We start from the raw sequence: 12,797 nt of genomic DNA, 5'->3' as shown, positions 1-12,797 counted from the left end.
TTGGTATTGGTACATATAAATTGGAGCATATACATTGAACGTTTTATTCTAATTAAATTGATTATAAATAAAAAAAATAAAAAGCAATAATGAAACAGAATATTTTATTAAATTAGATAAATACGTATAATTTAATTATAACAATGCATGAATTGTTATTAAAATTAACTGCTTCAAAATACAAATCGAATAAACAAATGTAAATTTTTAATTTTTTTTAAATAATTGGCAAATTGGTTGATTTGAATACCAGAAAATGAATTATAAATAATAAAATGAAAAGTGTTTTTATTGTTAAAACAAGCTAGATGAAATTTACAAATATTTATAAACATATTTAAAGTTCATTCGTTTACTAAACTGGTGAATCGTTTTTGAAAAACAAACTAATTTGCATGAATTGTTAATTAAACTAAAATAATAATACAATAAACGTACATTTCCAAAAGTATATTATTTATAACTATAATTCTAATCTTAATATATTCTAAATAAGATAAAGATGAGCATTTTTCGATAACATTTTTTTTCATCAAATACAAGCATAATAGTCAAATGTTATTTTATATGTTATTATCAAATAATTGGTGAGTTATATTATTTGTAATTATAGATAATAAAATACAAAATGAGCATGTTTATTAATGTTATGTATTTATTTATATTGGTTTTATTTTTAGCAATGACCTGTCCCGTCTTGATTTTAAACATTTGAGGTCAGCCCATTGAGCACAAAAGTTTGCCCACTCCCGTACTAGATAGTGACTGTGTGTGTGTGTGTGTGTGTAGACCTTTAATTCCCACATCTCGCATAATACTCCAGTCAGCTGACTTGAGGACGCCATTTTGTCAGCCATTTCCTCCATTGAGCCACTGCCAACCAGGCGTCTGTGCGCACACAGTAGCCCAGGAGGCTCCGACTCTCTCCGGCCTTCAAGCAGCTTCATCGGCCGGCCCCCCTCCCACTCCGGTGCTCACGAACAACCTCGGCAGCAGCAACAGCAGCAGCAAGAAGCCCCGGCTGGATGAGACACAGTCTCCGGGGTCGGTCGACACCCACCGGTACCAGTGACACTGCCACCGCCACCGCCACCACAAAGCATCGAGCATGGCTTTGAAGATTGTCAAAGGGAGCATCGATCGGATGTTCGATAAAAACCTTCAGGATTTAGTACGTGGCATCAGGAACCACAAGGAAGATGAGGTAACTAAAACCAAAAAAAAAAAAAAACCGTACCACCGTTACATCTCACACGTCATGTTCCCCCCTCATGTAAATGAGCGTTACGTTTGTGGACTCGAGTCGGCTAAATTATCATTAAGGCAGCCTGGATAAAATGCTAGCGTCACCGCTAACTGTCATATTAGCAGCCTAGCTCTTCTGAGTCCCCAAACAAATCCTTTTGCTTCTAGCTAAATGATTATCACATAAGAGTACGACATATGAATATTGAGTTACCCTCAGAGCCTGACATTTACCCAAAGAACGTTTTTTTTAAAATATATATATATATATATATATATATATATTTGTATGTTTATAAGGGGAAAAAAGATGCTTAAGGACTGTAACGGTAAAGTTAGCTTGCTAATTGACAGCTAGCTCGATGACGGATGATCACGGTGATTGGTCATTGGGGCTAAACTACTCATTTAGCATTCGGATACTCTTTTGCTTGGGACAAATACTTCTCATTTCCATATTTCGCCATTGCAGCACGAAAGTTGTTTAAATGTACGATTGTCTGGATGAAAACGACAACAAGCATTAGCGTTTTACAACCTTGTATTGAGCCAATGCACATATTTTACATTAGGACAAATCTCCCTGTACACCACTCAACAAAAATATCACAAAAAGTAGATGCACATTAGTTATGTACCCTCTGCAAAGTGTAATAGTATTTGATTGTTCTGCCTGTCCCTAAATTTCGCTGTCAGTGATAGCTGATACATTGTGTTGTTAATAAATAATTTCTGCACCAATTAAGTGAAGTTGGATAATTCCATCATGTCATTAGCCTGTGCTGTTATCAAATGCTACTTAAACTTCCCTTTAAGGTCAGAGGACAAAGATGTTAAAGATTTTCTTGATAACTCTAGAACCCCTTTACAAACCACATCTGCCATTTCGAAGTGATTATATAGCAGACGTCACACGAGCCAAACAGCCTGTTCATTCGGCGTTGTGTGCTGTTGTTCCATACTGTTGTTCCCGTCCTTGTATATTTGTCGTGGTACGATTTAGTGATGTCACGATGGGTTATTGTGTGGCATTTGTACAAATTTGTAGAAATCGTTCAGGCAGTGACAAAAGTAATACATGGCCAGTGGATAGGGAAATTCAATCGCCTAGCAAGCATTCCAAACTGTGCTGATCACTTCGAACCGGTGTGTTTTGAGAAAGAATTATCAGAAAGCATTGGATACAGAGGTAGAGGCTGAAACCAGCTGCGGTGCAAACTATTTTTCCTTCGGCCATCGGGACCCCAACCGCCAGCAAGATAACTAAATCTCACAGGTGCCGTGGCGAAGCGGCGCAGACGAGGTGAGGATTTCCTTGTATATACCTCCGATTCTATTATGGTTACTATGCACTGGGCAGTAGGGAAAAAAATACCCACGCAGTACTTTTCAGTACTGTGGTCTGTACTTTTGCCTATATGACAAAGCCAACAGACACAGCAAAGACTTTCTGTGCGGCGTGTTATAACGCTACTCGTGCCACTGAAACATATATGAATATATAATGCATATAGTCGTGCAAAAAAATATTGGCACCCCTGGGGTGCCATTATTTCTAGCCATGACTGTATAAAAAGACACGCTTTTGGCATACCGTCACATGGACCCAGTGGCCACTCTCTTTTTCTGTTGTACAGCTGCTACTTGGCTGCTCGTCGTCGTCACTGTCAAGTTCTCCTGATCGGCTCAAACTTGTAAGGTTTGGCGATCCCAAGTTCAGTTGGGTGCTCCTGTACGTCAAAATCCTCCTCTTACTCCAACACGTTGCTCGCTATTGTGTATAATGTGTAGCGCGCTATGTTTGTCAATTGCAACATCACTTCCAGTAGCCCTTGCGGTGGATGGAGTAACCACACCCTGGCGTCTTGAGCTTCGGGTATGTTCGGGGAGTGCTCAATACGTGTGTGTGTATAGAAAATAAATAAATTTTTTTTCGCTGAACTAAAGTTGAAAACTTGCTGGAAGTTACGTGCATGTATTACACAATATATAAACAATTCAAATATGAATTTTAACAGACCCCATAATGTCTTTGTCATCTGACGTTTTAGCACTTGGAGTTGACTTCATCAGTGGTCGTCATAGCTAACTTTATACATGGTTGAGATGGGACCATCAAAATTTCATTGCATTACTAGTGAGGAGAAGCGGTACAGAAAATGGATGAATGGATTGGACTACTCATTTTGCATTCTAGACAGTTTTACAGCATATTTCATGGTCTTGAGATAATTGGCTCGTCTTAGGGGCGGATCTGTCTCATGCAGTCAAAAACAACCCCCTTGCATCCCCACCCGTCTAACACGGAGCAATCAAGTGTCGTTCATAAAGCTAACACTGTTATCTCAATGAAATCGAGGGACATGAGAGTCAGTTTTCCATGATATGCCCTCTTCAGCAAGTTATTCCTATCTCTCATTTGCCTTTCTTTTATGGTGTGTTTAACCTTGTCGAGGCGCCCTCGAAGCTCGTGTCCAAGGTTGTGTACGCACTTGTCCTGTTGTGGGTCGCGTGTGAAATTCTGAGAGTTGTTAGAATTTCACACTTTTTCTCACGAGCGGGTTGAAAATGGCTGTTTGTGTCTGAAGAGAAGAGAACAATTTTAGCTTTATTTGGTCTTGCTAACTGGCGCTTGACGTTGAGATCTGGCTGCTGCTCGTCTTTACTTTTGTCAATGGTAACCCAACCTTGCAGGCCCAGATAAGGTGCTGGTTGCCCAGCCAACAGGTAACAGATTGTTAAAATATTAATATGTGCATGCCTTCTTCTGTCACCTTTCTTGTCATACACTAAACAATGAAACTCTGTTGTCCCATTTCTGGGAAAAAAAGTAAGTATTAAGCTAATTTGGCAATGCTGACTGCTTTTCTTAACTAGCTCCTCCCTTCAGCCATTTTGGTGGTTAGTAGTGCGCGGAAGCAGGATGTGCTTTGAACTACAGGAGCCGCAAAAAAGTCATACTGACAAACTCAATTAATTGATTGAATCGATCAGTCGTACAGCCCTCCTCTGATGTGACAATTTACATAATGTTTTTAAACATTATTTTTCACAAGTGTAAAATGATGCTAACCTTTTAGCTGGACAAAAGTATTTAGACACGTGAAGATGACTGCTTACTTACCTTGCGTTTGTCTTTTCTGGACACAGTCGAGGCATCTTTTGGAATAAGCCCCACTGAAAAACAAAAAAAGCCTTTAATGCCTACTGAAATGAAAGTCACGTGCGGTATATGCTGTCAGTGTTCAATACGAATGTAGAAATATATTCAACTTTTTGCTTTGTTCCATCATTCCCCCTTTAGAATTGAAAGAAAAATGGAAAAATGTCATTACAGTAGGCTCAAGTGTGACACTCTGTCCATGTCAGCTATTTCACTTATTTCAATTGGTTCTCAATCGACCATTATGGCAGTGTGTGACTTGGAAGCGTGGTGTGGGTCTGCTGATGATGTTTGTGTGTTGAATCCACATACACACACACCTCCCCCTGTCACTCTGCTGTCTCATGACCGCACACACATGACCAGCACACACTCTCAGTCTCTTCGGAGCTTTGTTTTTGGTTGCTCTCCCTTGGGCTTCTCCCTCCTACCTTACATGGAATTCTGGGCCTGTGGTGTCACTTTTTAATTGCGAGGCTGCGGACCGCGCATTTTCTTGGTGTATTCACTGAGAATGTGTTGGAACTGCTGAATAGCCAATGAGCTGCAATTACTGCTTCGGCTGAGGCGCTGATGTACTGTATTTGGTGGTGTAGTCGGTAAAGTAGTTTAGGAGTAATCCTTATAGCACACTTGTACTCTGTGAGTGCACCTGTGCAGAAGTTTGGGGTCACCCAGACTTATTTAATCCTTCCGTGAAAACACACTATCGTGTAATTATACGCTACCATTCAATGGTTTGGGACTCACTTGGAAGTGTCCTTATTTTTGGGAGAGAAAAGCAGTATTGTTACTACATTAACAATGGCTTGACTCTATTTCTGATTAATTTCTTGTTAGTTTTATTGGAAAAAAAATGCGTTTCTTTAAAAAAAGAAAAAAAAGGGCATTTCTTAGTGACCTCAAGCTTTTAAACCCTACTATACACGACTCTCACAAAAAGTTAGGGATATTGGGCTTTCTTGAGAAATTTTAGGATGAGCAGAAAATTTACTATAACCTTTACAGGTGAATGTAATTTGCCCTAGAAAAATTCCAACTGTTCATTTTTCAGTCGTTTTTGCACAACTTGCTCTTTTCTAACAAGGAACAGAACAGCAAAATTGTCCAGGACATTTCCTGGTTTGATTAGCATAGTCTTGTTCGTCATGCTGTTCACATTTTGACATGATGAGAAGAAGACACCTAACATTTGATTAAAAGTCGCCATTGCTCGATATCAAACAGGATGTTCTCAGAAGGAAGTGGATATTGAGCTTAGACTGTAGTGTCTCAGTGTCATCAGCAAACTGTAAGAGAGAGTGGGAGAGACTGGAACTGTCACAGAGAGAAATAAAAGTGGACATCCATGGAAATATTTTGGTCGATTTATGGATGAAGCACCTGGTACTTGTTAGAAATAATTTTTCCTCTTTTTTTTCCCCCCCCCCTCAAAACAATACAAATATGAAATTACATGCTTTTTAATGGATATTGACTAATTGGAGTATAGTTTTAATTATATATAGTTATTTGTGGACAAATGTATAATTGACAGTCACTGATGGTGTAGTGGTATACTTGCCTGACTTTGGTGCAGGCAGCGTGGGTTCAGTTCCCACTCAGTGGCGGTGTGAATGTGAGTGCGAATGGTTGTCCGTGTCTATATGTGCCCTGCGACTGACTGGCGACCAGTTCAGGGTGTAGTGCGCCTTTCGCCCGAAGTCAGCTGGGTTAGGCTCCAGTGCCCCGTGACCCTAACCAGGATAAGCGGTGTTGAAAATGGATCGATGGACGTTTAATTGACATGACATATCATAGGACCCTTTTTTTTTTTTTTTTTTAAACTCTGTTCTGTTTTTGTATTGTGCAAGTGGAGGAAGATGTATCACATTAACCCTTTCATCTCGCTGTCCAAAGAAAAACGTGTAACTTGAAATTTTGTGTCTTCTTATCATTTTTCCTGAAAAAAAAAAACCCGCTAAATATATTTTCTTTGTGTTCCGGACTAAACAAACAAACAAACAAACAAAATCACAGCCTATGTCAATACATTTCAGTGAACACCAACGTTTTGGAAAATATTATTTTAATGATAAACCATTATTTGTTGAAACATGGCACTAGTATAAACGCATTGACACACAAATAAGGCTCTCTTTCCAGTTAACACCTTACCTTAGTAAACGCCTGGTACTCGCTATAAATAAATGACTATTTTTCGAAGCAGATCTGGGAGGAAAAAAAAAAATCCTTAACAGCCCCCCACACAACAGGATAATTGGTAAGGATAATCTTTTAGAGACATCCAATAATCGGGCCTTCCCTGACTATCATCAGGGGGAGGGAAAAAAAGCTAAAAATCGTCCGTATCTGTGTACCCAGCTTTAGATGGACAGCGTTGACAGTGGTGGGCTGCTTTGCTCGTGTTGCACTGTGGCATATATCATTCCGCCTGACCTAATCTGTCGTCTTCTTGTCCTGCCTGCCCTTTCTGTCTGCCCTCAGGCCAAGTACATATCCACTTGCATCGACGAGATCAAACAGGAGCTCAAACAGGACAACATCGCCGTCAAAGCCAATGCTGTGTGCAAGCTCACCTACGTAAGTACACTAGCTACGACTAGGGCTGTCAGTATCGAATATTTTTTTAATCGAATATTCTATTGATTAGTCCATCGAATGATCTGATACAAATTTATTTTGCATTAAGTTTATTGCAAAATCGTTTTTTGCCCCAATTATTGTTTATTAACTGATTATTGTTGTTTATTTGGTATTGTTAAATGATTAAACAAAACAAAAAACAAAATGTAAGCAATATCACACGAGGGAGTGACGCCAACCTTTTTGAAACTGAGAGCTACTTCTTGGGTACTGATGAATGTTAAGAGCTCCGAGTTTGATCAACACTTCTTAGGCTGCTTCAGGTTCAACTACCTGTCAATTACAGGTTATTCATACTTTGGCTGAAAATAATGATTATTTTTGTAAGTGATTAGGATGACCTATTGTTTTTCCATAAATTGATTTTGAATCAGTTCCTGGTTTGGTTCGTAGCATGTCAGAAAATGTTGCAAAAATGTTGATCATTGTTTTCCAAAGTAAAAGCAGATTTTTGCAAATGCCTTATTTTGATTAAACACAAAGACAAATCAGTCTGCTTTCATGGAACAATACAGAAATCAGAACATTTACTGTTAAGAGTGGCTCTAAACGATTAACCCTTTATTAAAATAGTTATCCATTAATTGGTAATTGATTCGTTTTTTGATTAATCGTTGCGTGCCACTCGTCACGACCAGTGACGGGAAATACTTAATAGATTGTTAATTGTGTCATTTTTTTTTTTTTCCCAACTTCCCTTTTGAGAGCCTGGAGCTCACTCATAACTGAAGTAATTCATTGCAAGTCAAGGCAAAAAAAAAAAAGTGCTGAACGATGGCTCTTACCTTGAAAAACTTGTAGGTCAAGGCACGCGTAAGTCAACTGTATGTATTTGTACTCTGTTGCATGACAACACTGGTCATGATGCATGGCTGAGATTCCCCGTTGTACACCTGCATTATTATTATTGAAGAATTAACCTTTCTTCTCTTTGAAACAGCTTCAGATGCTGGGCTATGATGTCAGCTGGGCCGCGTTCAACATCGTTGAAGTCATGAGCTCCTCCAAGTTCACTTACAAGGTAAAGCGGCGGTCTGTCTGTCGCGATCATCGCGTTGTGCAGGCGACTCGGTGGAAACGCAGAAGCACAATGTGTAATTGCTGTTCTGCTCCCTCGCAGAGGATCGGCTACTTGGCAGCCTCACAGTGCTTTCATGAGAGCACTGATGTCATCATGCTGACGACTAATCAGATCCGAAAGGTAAGCTGCTGCCCTGCTTCCGTGATTTCCTTCTTGTCCTCACCACTGCACATCGCCATATATCTAAAAAAAGGTTTGTGGAAGTTGTTGTGTTCAGGGACCCCTGACAAGGGAGTATTTTGTTTTTTTTGTTGTTTTTTGTTTAACCAAGGACCCCCTCATAATCCTAATGTCAATTAAACATAGCTATCCTGAGCACCACTAAAGATGTAAATGCCTTGCGAATACAGTTTTCATCCTAAATAGTCACGACCACTTTAATAGAATGAAACTAGGAATGCACTGATGCCACTTTTTTTTTCCCAGACGGAGCACGAGTTCAAGTAATATATTTTCGTACTTGCCAAAACCGAATACCGATATTTGACACTGCTATTACTTGCAATTGTGAGAACATGTTTTTTCAAATCAAATATTATTTAAATATGCAAGCTTTACTTGAACATGGTGCATGTTTGACTCAAATATAACACTTTTTGAGTAACAACTCATGAGAGCACCAACAGAATTACATCCCATAAAACAAGACATGAATCACTACAACTTTGATTGCATGGTGTGCGTTAACTTAAGCATTCCATTACAAATGTTAATTCCTCGCATAATCTTTTTTATAATACCGTACAGAAATAAATCAACTCATTCACTTTCATTTACAAGGTATACCTGAAAGCACCTCACGCAGCCATTGTGTTACTGCTATTGTAAACTAATGCAGGTTGCACGTAAAACGCAAGCCAGCGTTTATTAGATGCCTAACGGGTGAAAAATAACGTGGAAGCACTCATCTACACTTTCTCTTGTTCATGCAGGATCTGAGCAGCCCCAACCAGTATGACACAGGCGTTGCCCTCACGGGCCTCTCTTGCTTCGTCACCCCTGACCTGGCTCGGGACCTGGCCAATGACATCATGACACTGGTAAGCCAGAAAGAGTTTTGCCAACAAGGACTCTGCTCTGTTTTGAAATTTGTTTCCATTAAGCAGTAGTTTTGTTCAATTCAGTACACATTTTATAACCCTGTACCGTTGCACTTTTCATCACTCTATTGTTTGCTTATGTGAGGCGGAGCTATGTGACTGTGTTGTTTATCTTGTTTGTGTAAATGTTGTATCTTGATATTGTATTTACATAGCTGGCGAATCTACCACCATCCTGCAAACATACATCGTGGAAGTGTGACTTTATTTTTTATAATGTCACCCTTTCCTCTACACTAGATGTCTCACACTAAACCCTACATCAGGAAGAAAGCAGTGCTGATCATGTATAAGGTGTTTCTCAAGTACCCAGAGTCCCTCCGCCCTGCTTTCCCCAGGCTCAAGGAGAAACTTGAAGACCCAGATCCAGGTACCACCATATTCTAGGTTGCCCCGTTGTCATGAAGAAACTAGAAGAAAAAAAAAAGTAATTCCATTGTGTTAATCTTTTCCTGTGGCGTTCCATAACGCTGATTAAAGGCGGTTCAATCACCGATTGCAGTAAGCCTAATGTGTGCTTCCCCACCCCTATAGGCGTTCAGTCGGCCGCGGTCAATGTGATCTGCGAGCTGGCCCGGAGGAATCCCAAAAACTACCTGTCGCTGGCACCACTTTTCTTCAAGCTCATGACCTCCTCCACTAACAATTGGGTTCTTATTAAGATCATTAAGTTGGTGAGTCAATGGGACACAGACATTTGCAGACACACAATCCACTGACTGATACTCCAGCTCCATAACAGCAAGGCCAACAACAAACGACAAAAATGACCTGCAGCTGTCACTCCTGCTTCCACTTTTACATCTAATATAATTTGATTAGTAGTACTAATTATTTTAATACTGCTTAGCATCATCACATTGTTATTGTTAATACAACTATTGTTGTACATGCTCCTTTCTTATCCCTGCTACAATCCATCTATCCCTTCTGTTCTGAAGGACTACATTTTATTTTTAACATGGGGAGATGGGCCAAGTCATTTGTAGATTAGGTGTATTTAAAAAAAAAAAGTAAATTGGTTTTATTTTTATAAAACGATTATTAATTCTCATTTTTGTATATTTTTTTTAATTTTCTTCGACTGTGTGAGGAGCATGTGCTCTAAATATAAACTGCCTGATATCAATTGGGCCTACTGTATATAAATGTACTTGATTTGAATTTATCACATGAACAATGTATTTCTTGGCTTTGCTCATACATGACATTATTGACTCTTATTTTTACAGTTCGGTGCGCTCACTCCTCTGGAGCCCCGCTTGGGGAAGAAGCTGATTGAACCTCTTACAAACCTAATTCACAGGTGAGATTAAAAAAACAAACAAATAAATAAATAAAACTATTGCACAATAGCCTAAAATGGTCACTCACAGATTAATAATCTGTGCTCTTTCCACATTGCAGTACATCTGCCATGTCTTTGCTGTACGAGTGTGTGAACACGGTTATTGCAGGTCAGTACTTAGAATTTCTTGGCATTATATTTGAGCTCTGCAATGTTTTAAAATATTAATACAGAGGGGGTCCTCGGTTTACGACGGCACGACACATGAGATTGCAAATTCACGAAAACCACACAATTAATGAGTTTGCCTTGCGGCATATAATTCATGGCACAAGTTTTTAATTTCATTGTTTTATATGTTTATGTGTATATTTATTTTTTTATATATTTAAAGTGTTTTTAATACAACTATTTTATCTAATTATGACTTCACTATTACATTACTATAGGTTAATGATAGATTACAGCGTTTACAAATTCAGGTTGCGCTGCTGCCAAAGGAACAGTTAAACCGCTGTAAACCAAGGACCCTCTTGTACTGTAGCTAGCTAAATACTATAAATCTCCAGTTTTGTTAAAATTAAAATTTACATTACCTCCCCTAAATGCAGTTTTTTTATTTTTTTTTATTTTAACTGTCTGATTGCCACTTTGTCCTGTTTTGCAGTGTTGATTTCTTTGTCGTCTGGGATGCCCAACCACAGTGCTAGTATCCAGGTACGCTGCTTAGGTCCACTCCTGCTTTTATCCATCTTGCGCTGTTCCTTTCCACTCCAGTTTTAACCACAGTGCATGTTTTTTGTTTACCCTATTTTTTCCTTCCTCAGTCTGTCAGAACAGCTTTCAAGTCTATTCATATTTATCTTTTCATTCTTCTGTTTGTCTGGTTAATGTTTACTTTTAAGCTCTGAATGTATCATCACATCCCTATTGTGGTCTCACGCTCTCTTTCTCTCTGTCTTCCAGCTCTGTGTCCAGAAACTGCGAATCCTGATTGAAGACTCTGACCAGAACTGTGAGCCCTCTGTCAATGCCTGCAGTGTGTCATTTTCTCATTGTCTGCGTGTTTCTCACTCTGGACCACAAGTCCAGCCCCCTTTTAGAGGATTCCACAGAGCCCCCCCTCACGAATCTGGATAACTCGAACGGCATAACCTTTGAACTTGTAGGGCTTCATTGAGTTAAATTACATCAACCCTAGAGAGAGGGAGTTGTTGTCATTCGTCATAGGATTAAATATACCCCATTGAGGATCGATTCGAGTTATCTTGACCGTCCCCCACTAATAGATAGCTGTGTGTAGAGTAGAATGTAAACTGACGGGTTGGGCTGAACCGGTTGGTCCTACCTAAACACTGAGTAGTCTTGAAAAAGAAACTCATTTGTGGCACCCACCAGTCTTAATGCTGGTCTACCGTGTCCATGTTTACAACCCCGATGTGTTGCTTCTTGTACCGTATTTCCTCAAATAAAGACTATGTGGGCCAAGTAATAGGTTGCGTCATACGGTTAAGGCAAATAAATGCCTCCCTCAAATTCACGCCCTGAGTTAACTGCTGACCCTGTTTCAACTAGGTTACTAACCAAACCAGCAGCATATCAGGAGGAATATAAACAATCTTTCAGAGGAATTAAAGTGGTGACCTTACACTAATTTGTAAATTAGCTTCTAGAGGGGTATTAAATTGACTCTCATACTCGAGAGGTTCTGGGTTCAAAACTCCTGAATAGAGTTTGCATGTTCTCCTTGTGCTTGTGTGTGGTTATCTGCGGGTACTTGGACTTCCTCCCACGTTCCAAAAACATGCATGTTAGGTTCAATCGAGAGTTTAAATTGCTGATAGGTGTGATTGCGATGGTGAATGCTTGTCTATATGTACCCTGCGATTGGCTGGCGAACAGTCCAGTCCAGGGTTGCCCAAAGTTAGCTGCGATCAGGCCTTTTCACAATGCACTTGGCAAAGCGTCTGACGCCCTCGACTGTCCCATTCATTGTGTGTGTGCTGAGGGGGCGTCAACGTGTTTTGACGTGATGCAAAGTGTCACGTCAAAGGAGAGGGCGTCTGACGCTCAGCGTCATCGGATAGAAAAATGTTTCTATATGGTAGCTTTGACGTAGTGATGTCAAAACGCTCCCAATGGCAGCGTGGCTGGCGGACTGGTTTCTGAGTGCTGTTTTGGCGGACTTGTACTTTAAACGCAAAGTGGGAAATGGAGGAAGGCATAATAATTGCGGTGTCTCCCGAGCTTTGAGCCAGTAGAAAAATTATATAC

General features: G+C 39.7%; 1 protein-coding gene across 6 annotated transcripts in view; it reads left to right on the top strand.

Annotated features, from left to right (window-relative positions):
• Positions 1-846: 846 nt before the first annotated feature.
• ap3d1 (adaptor related protein complex 3 subunit delta 1) overlaps positions 847-12,797 on the top strand; it is a 36,681-nt gene continuing 24,730 nt past the window's right edge. For 5 of the 6 annotated variants that reach the window (XM_061683291.1, XM_061683293.1, XM_061683289.1 and 2 more), the window contains exons 1-11: positions 847-1,204; positions 6,896-6,991; positions 7,995-8,075; positions 8,175-8,255; positions 9,068-9,175; positions 9,476-9,605; positions 9,770-9,909; positions 10,468-10,541; positions 10,643-10,692; positions 11,191-11,240; positions 11,490-11,538. In XM_061683291.1, the coding sequence (XP_061539275.1) occupies positions 1,109-1,204; positions 6,896-6,991; positions 7,995-8,075; positions 8,175-8,255; positions 9,068-9,175; positions 9,476-9,605; positions 9,770-9,909; positions 10,468-10,541; positions 10,643-10,692; positions 11,191-11,240; positions 11,490-11,538 (955 nt within the window). In that variant the 5' untranslated portion in view covers positions 847-1,108. The remainder of the gene's footprint in view (positions 1,205-6,895; positions 6,992-7,994; positions 8,076-8,174; positions 8,256-9,067; positions 9,176-9,475; positions 9,606-9,769; positions 9,910-10,467; positions 10,542-10,642; positions 10,693-11,190; positions 11,241-11,489; positions 11,539-12,797) is intronic. The other variant, XM_061683292.1, reaches the window with a different exon arrangement.

The sequence above is a fragment of the Phycodurus eques genome, chromosome 8 (assembly GCF_024500275.1).
Source record: "Phycodurus eques isolate BA_2022a chromosome 8, UOR_Pequ_1.1, whole genome shotgun sequence".
Classification (NCBI taxonomy): domain Eukaryota; kingdom Metazoa; phylum Chordata; class Actinopteri; order Syngnathiformes; family Syngnathidae; genus Phycodurus; species Phycodurus eques.
The sequence above is the reverse complement of the archived record's forward strand: the minus strand, read 5'-3'. Positions and strand labels throughout refer to the sequence as shown.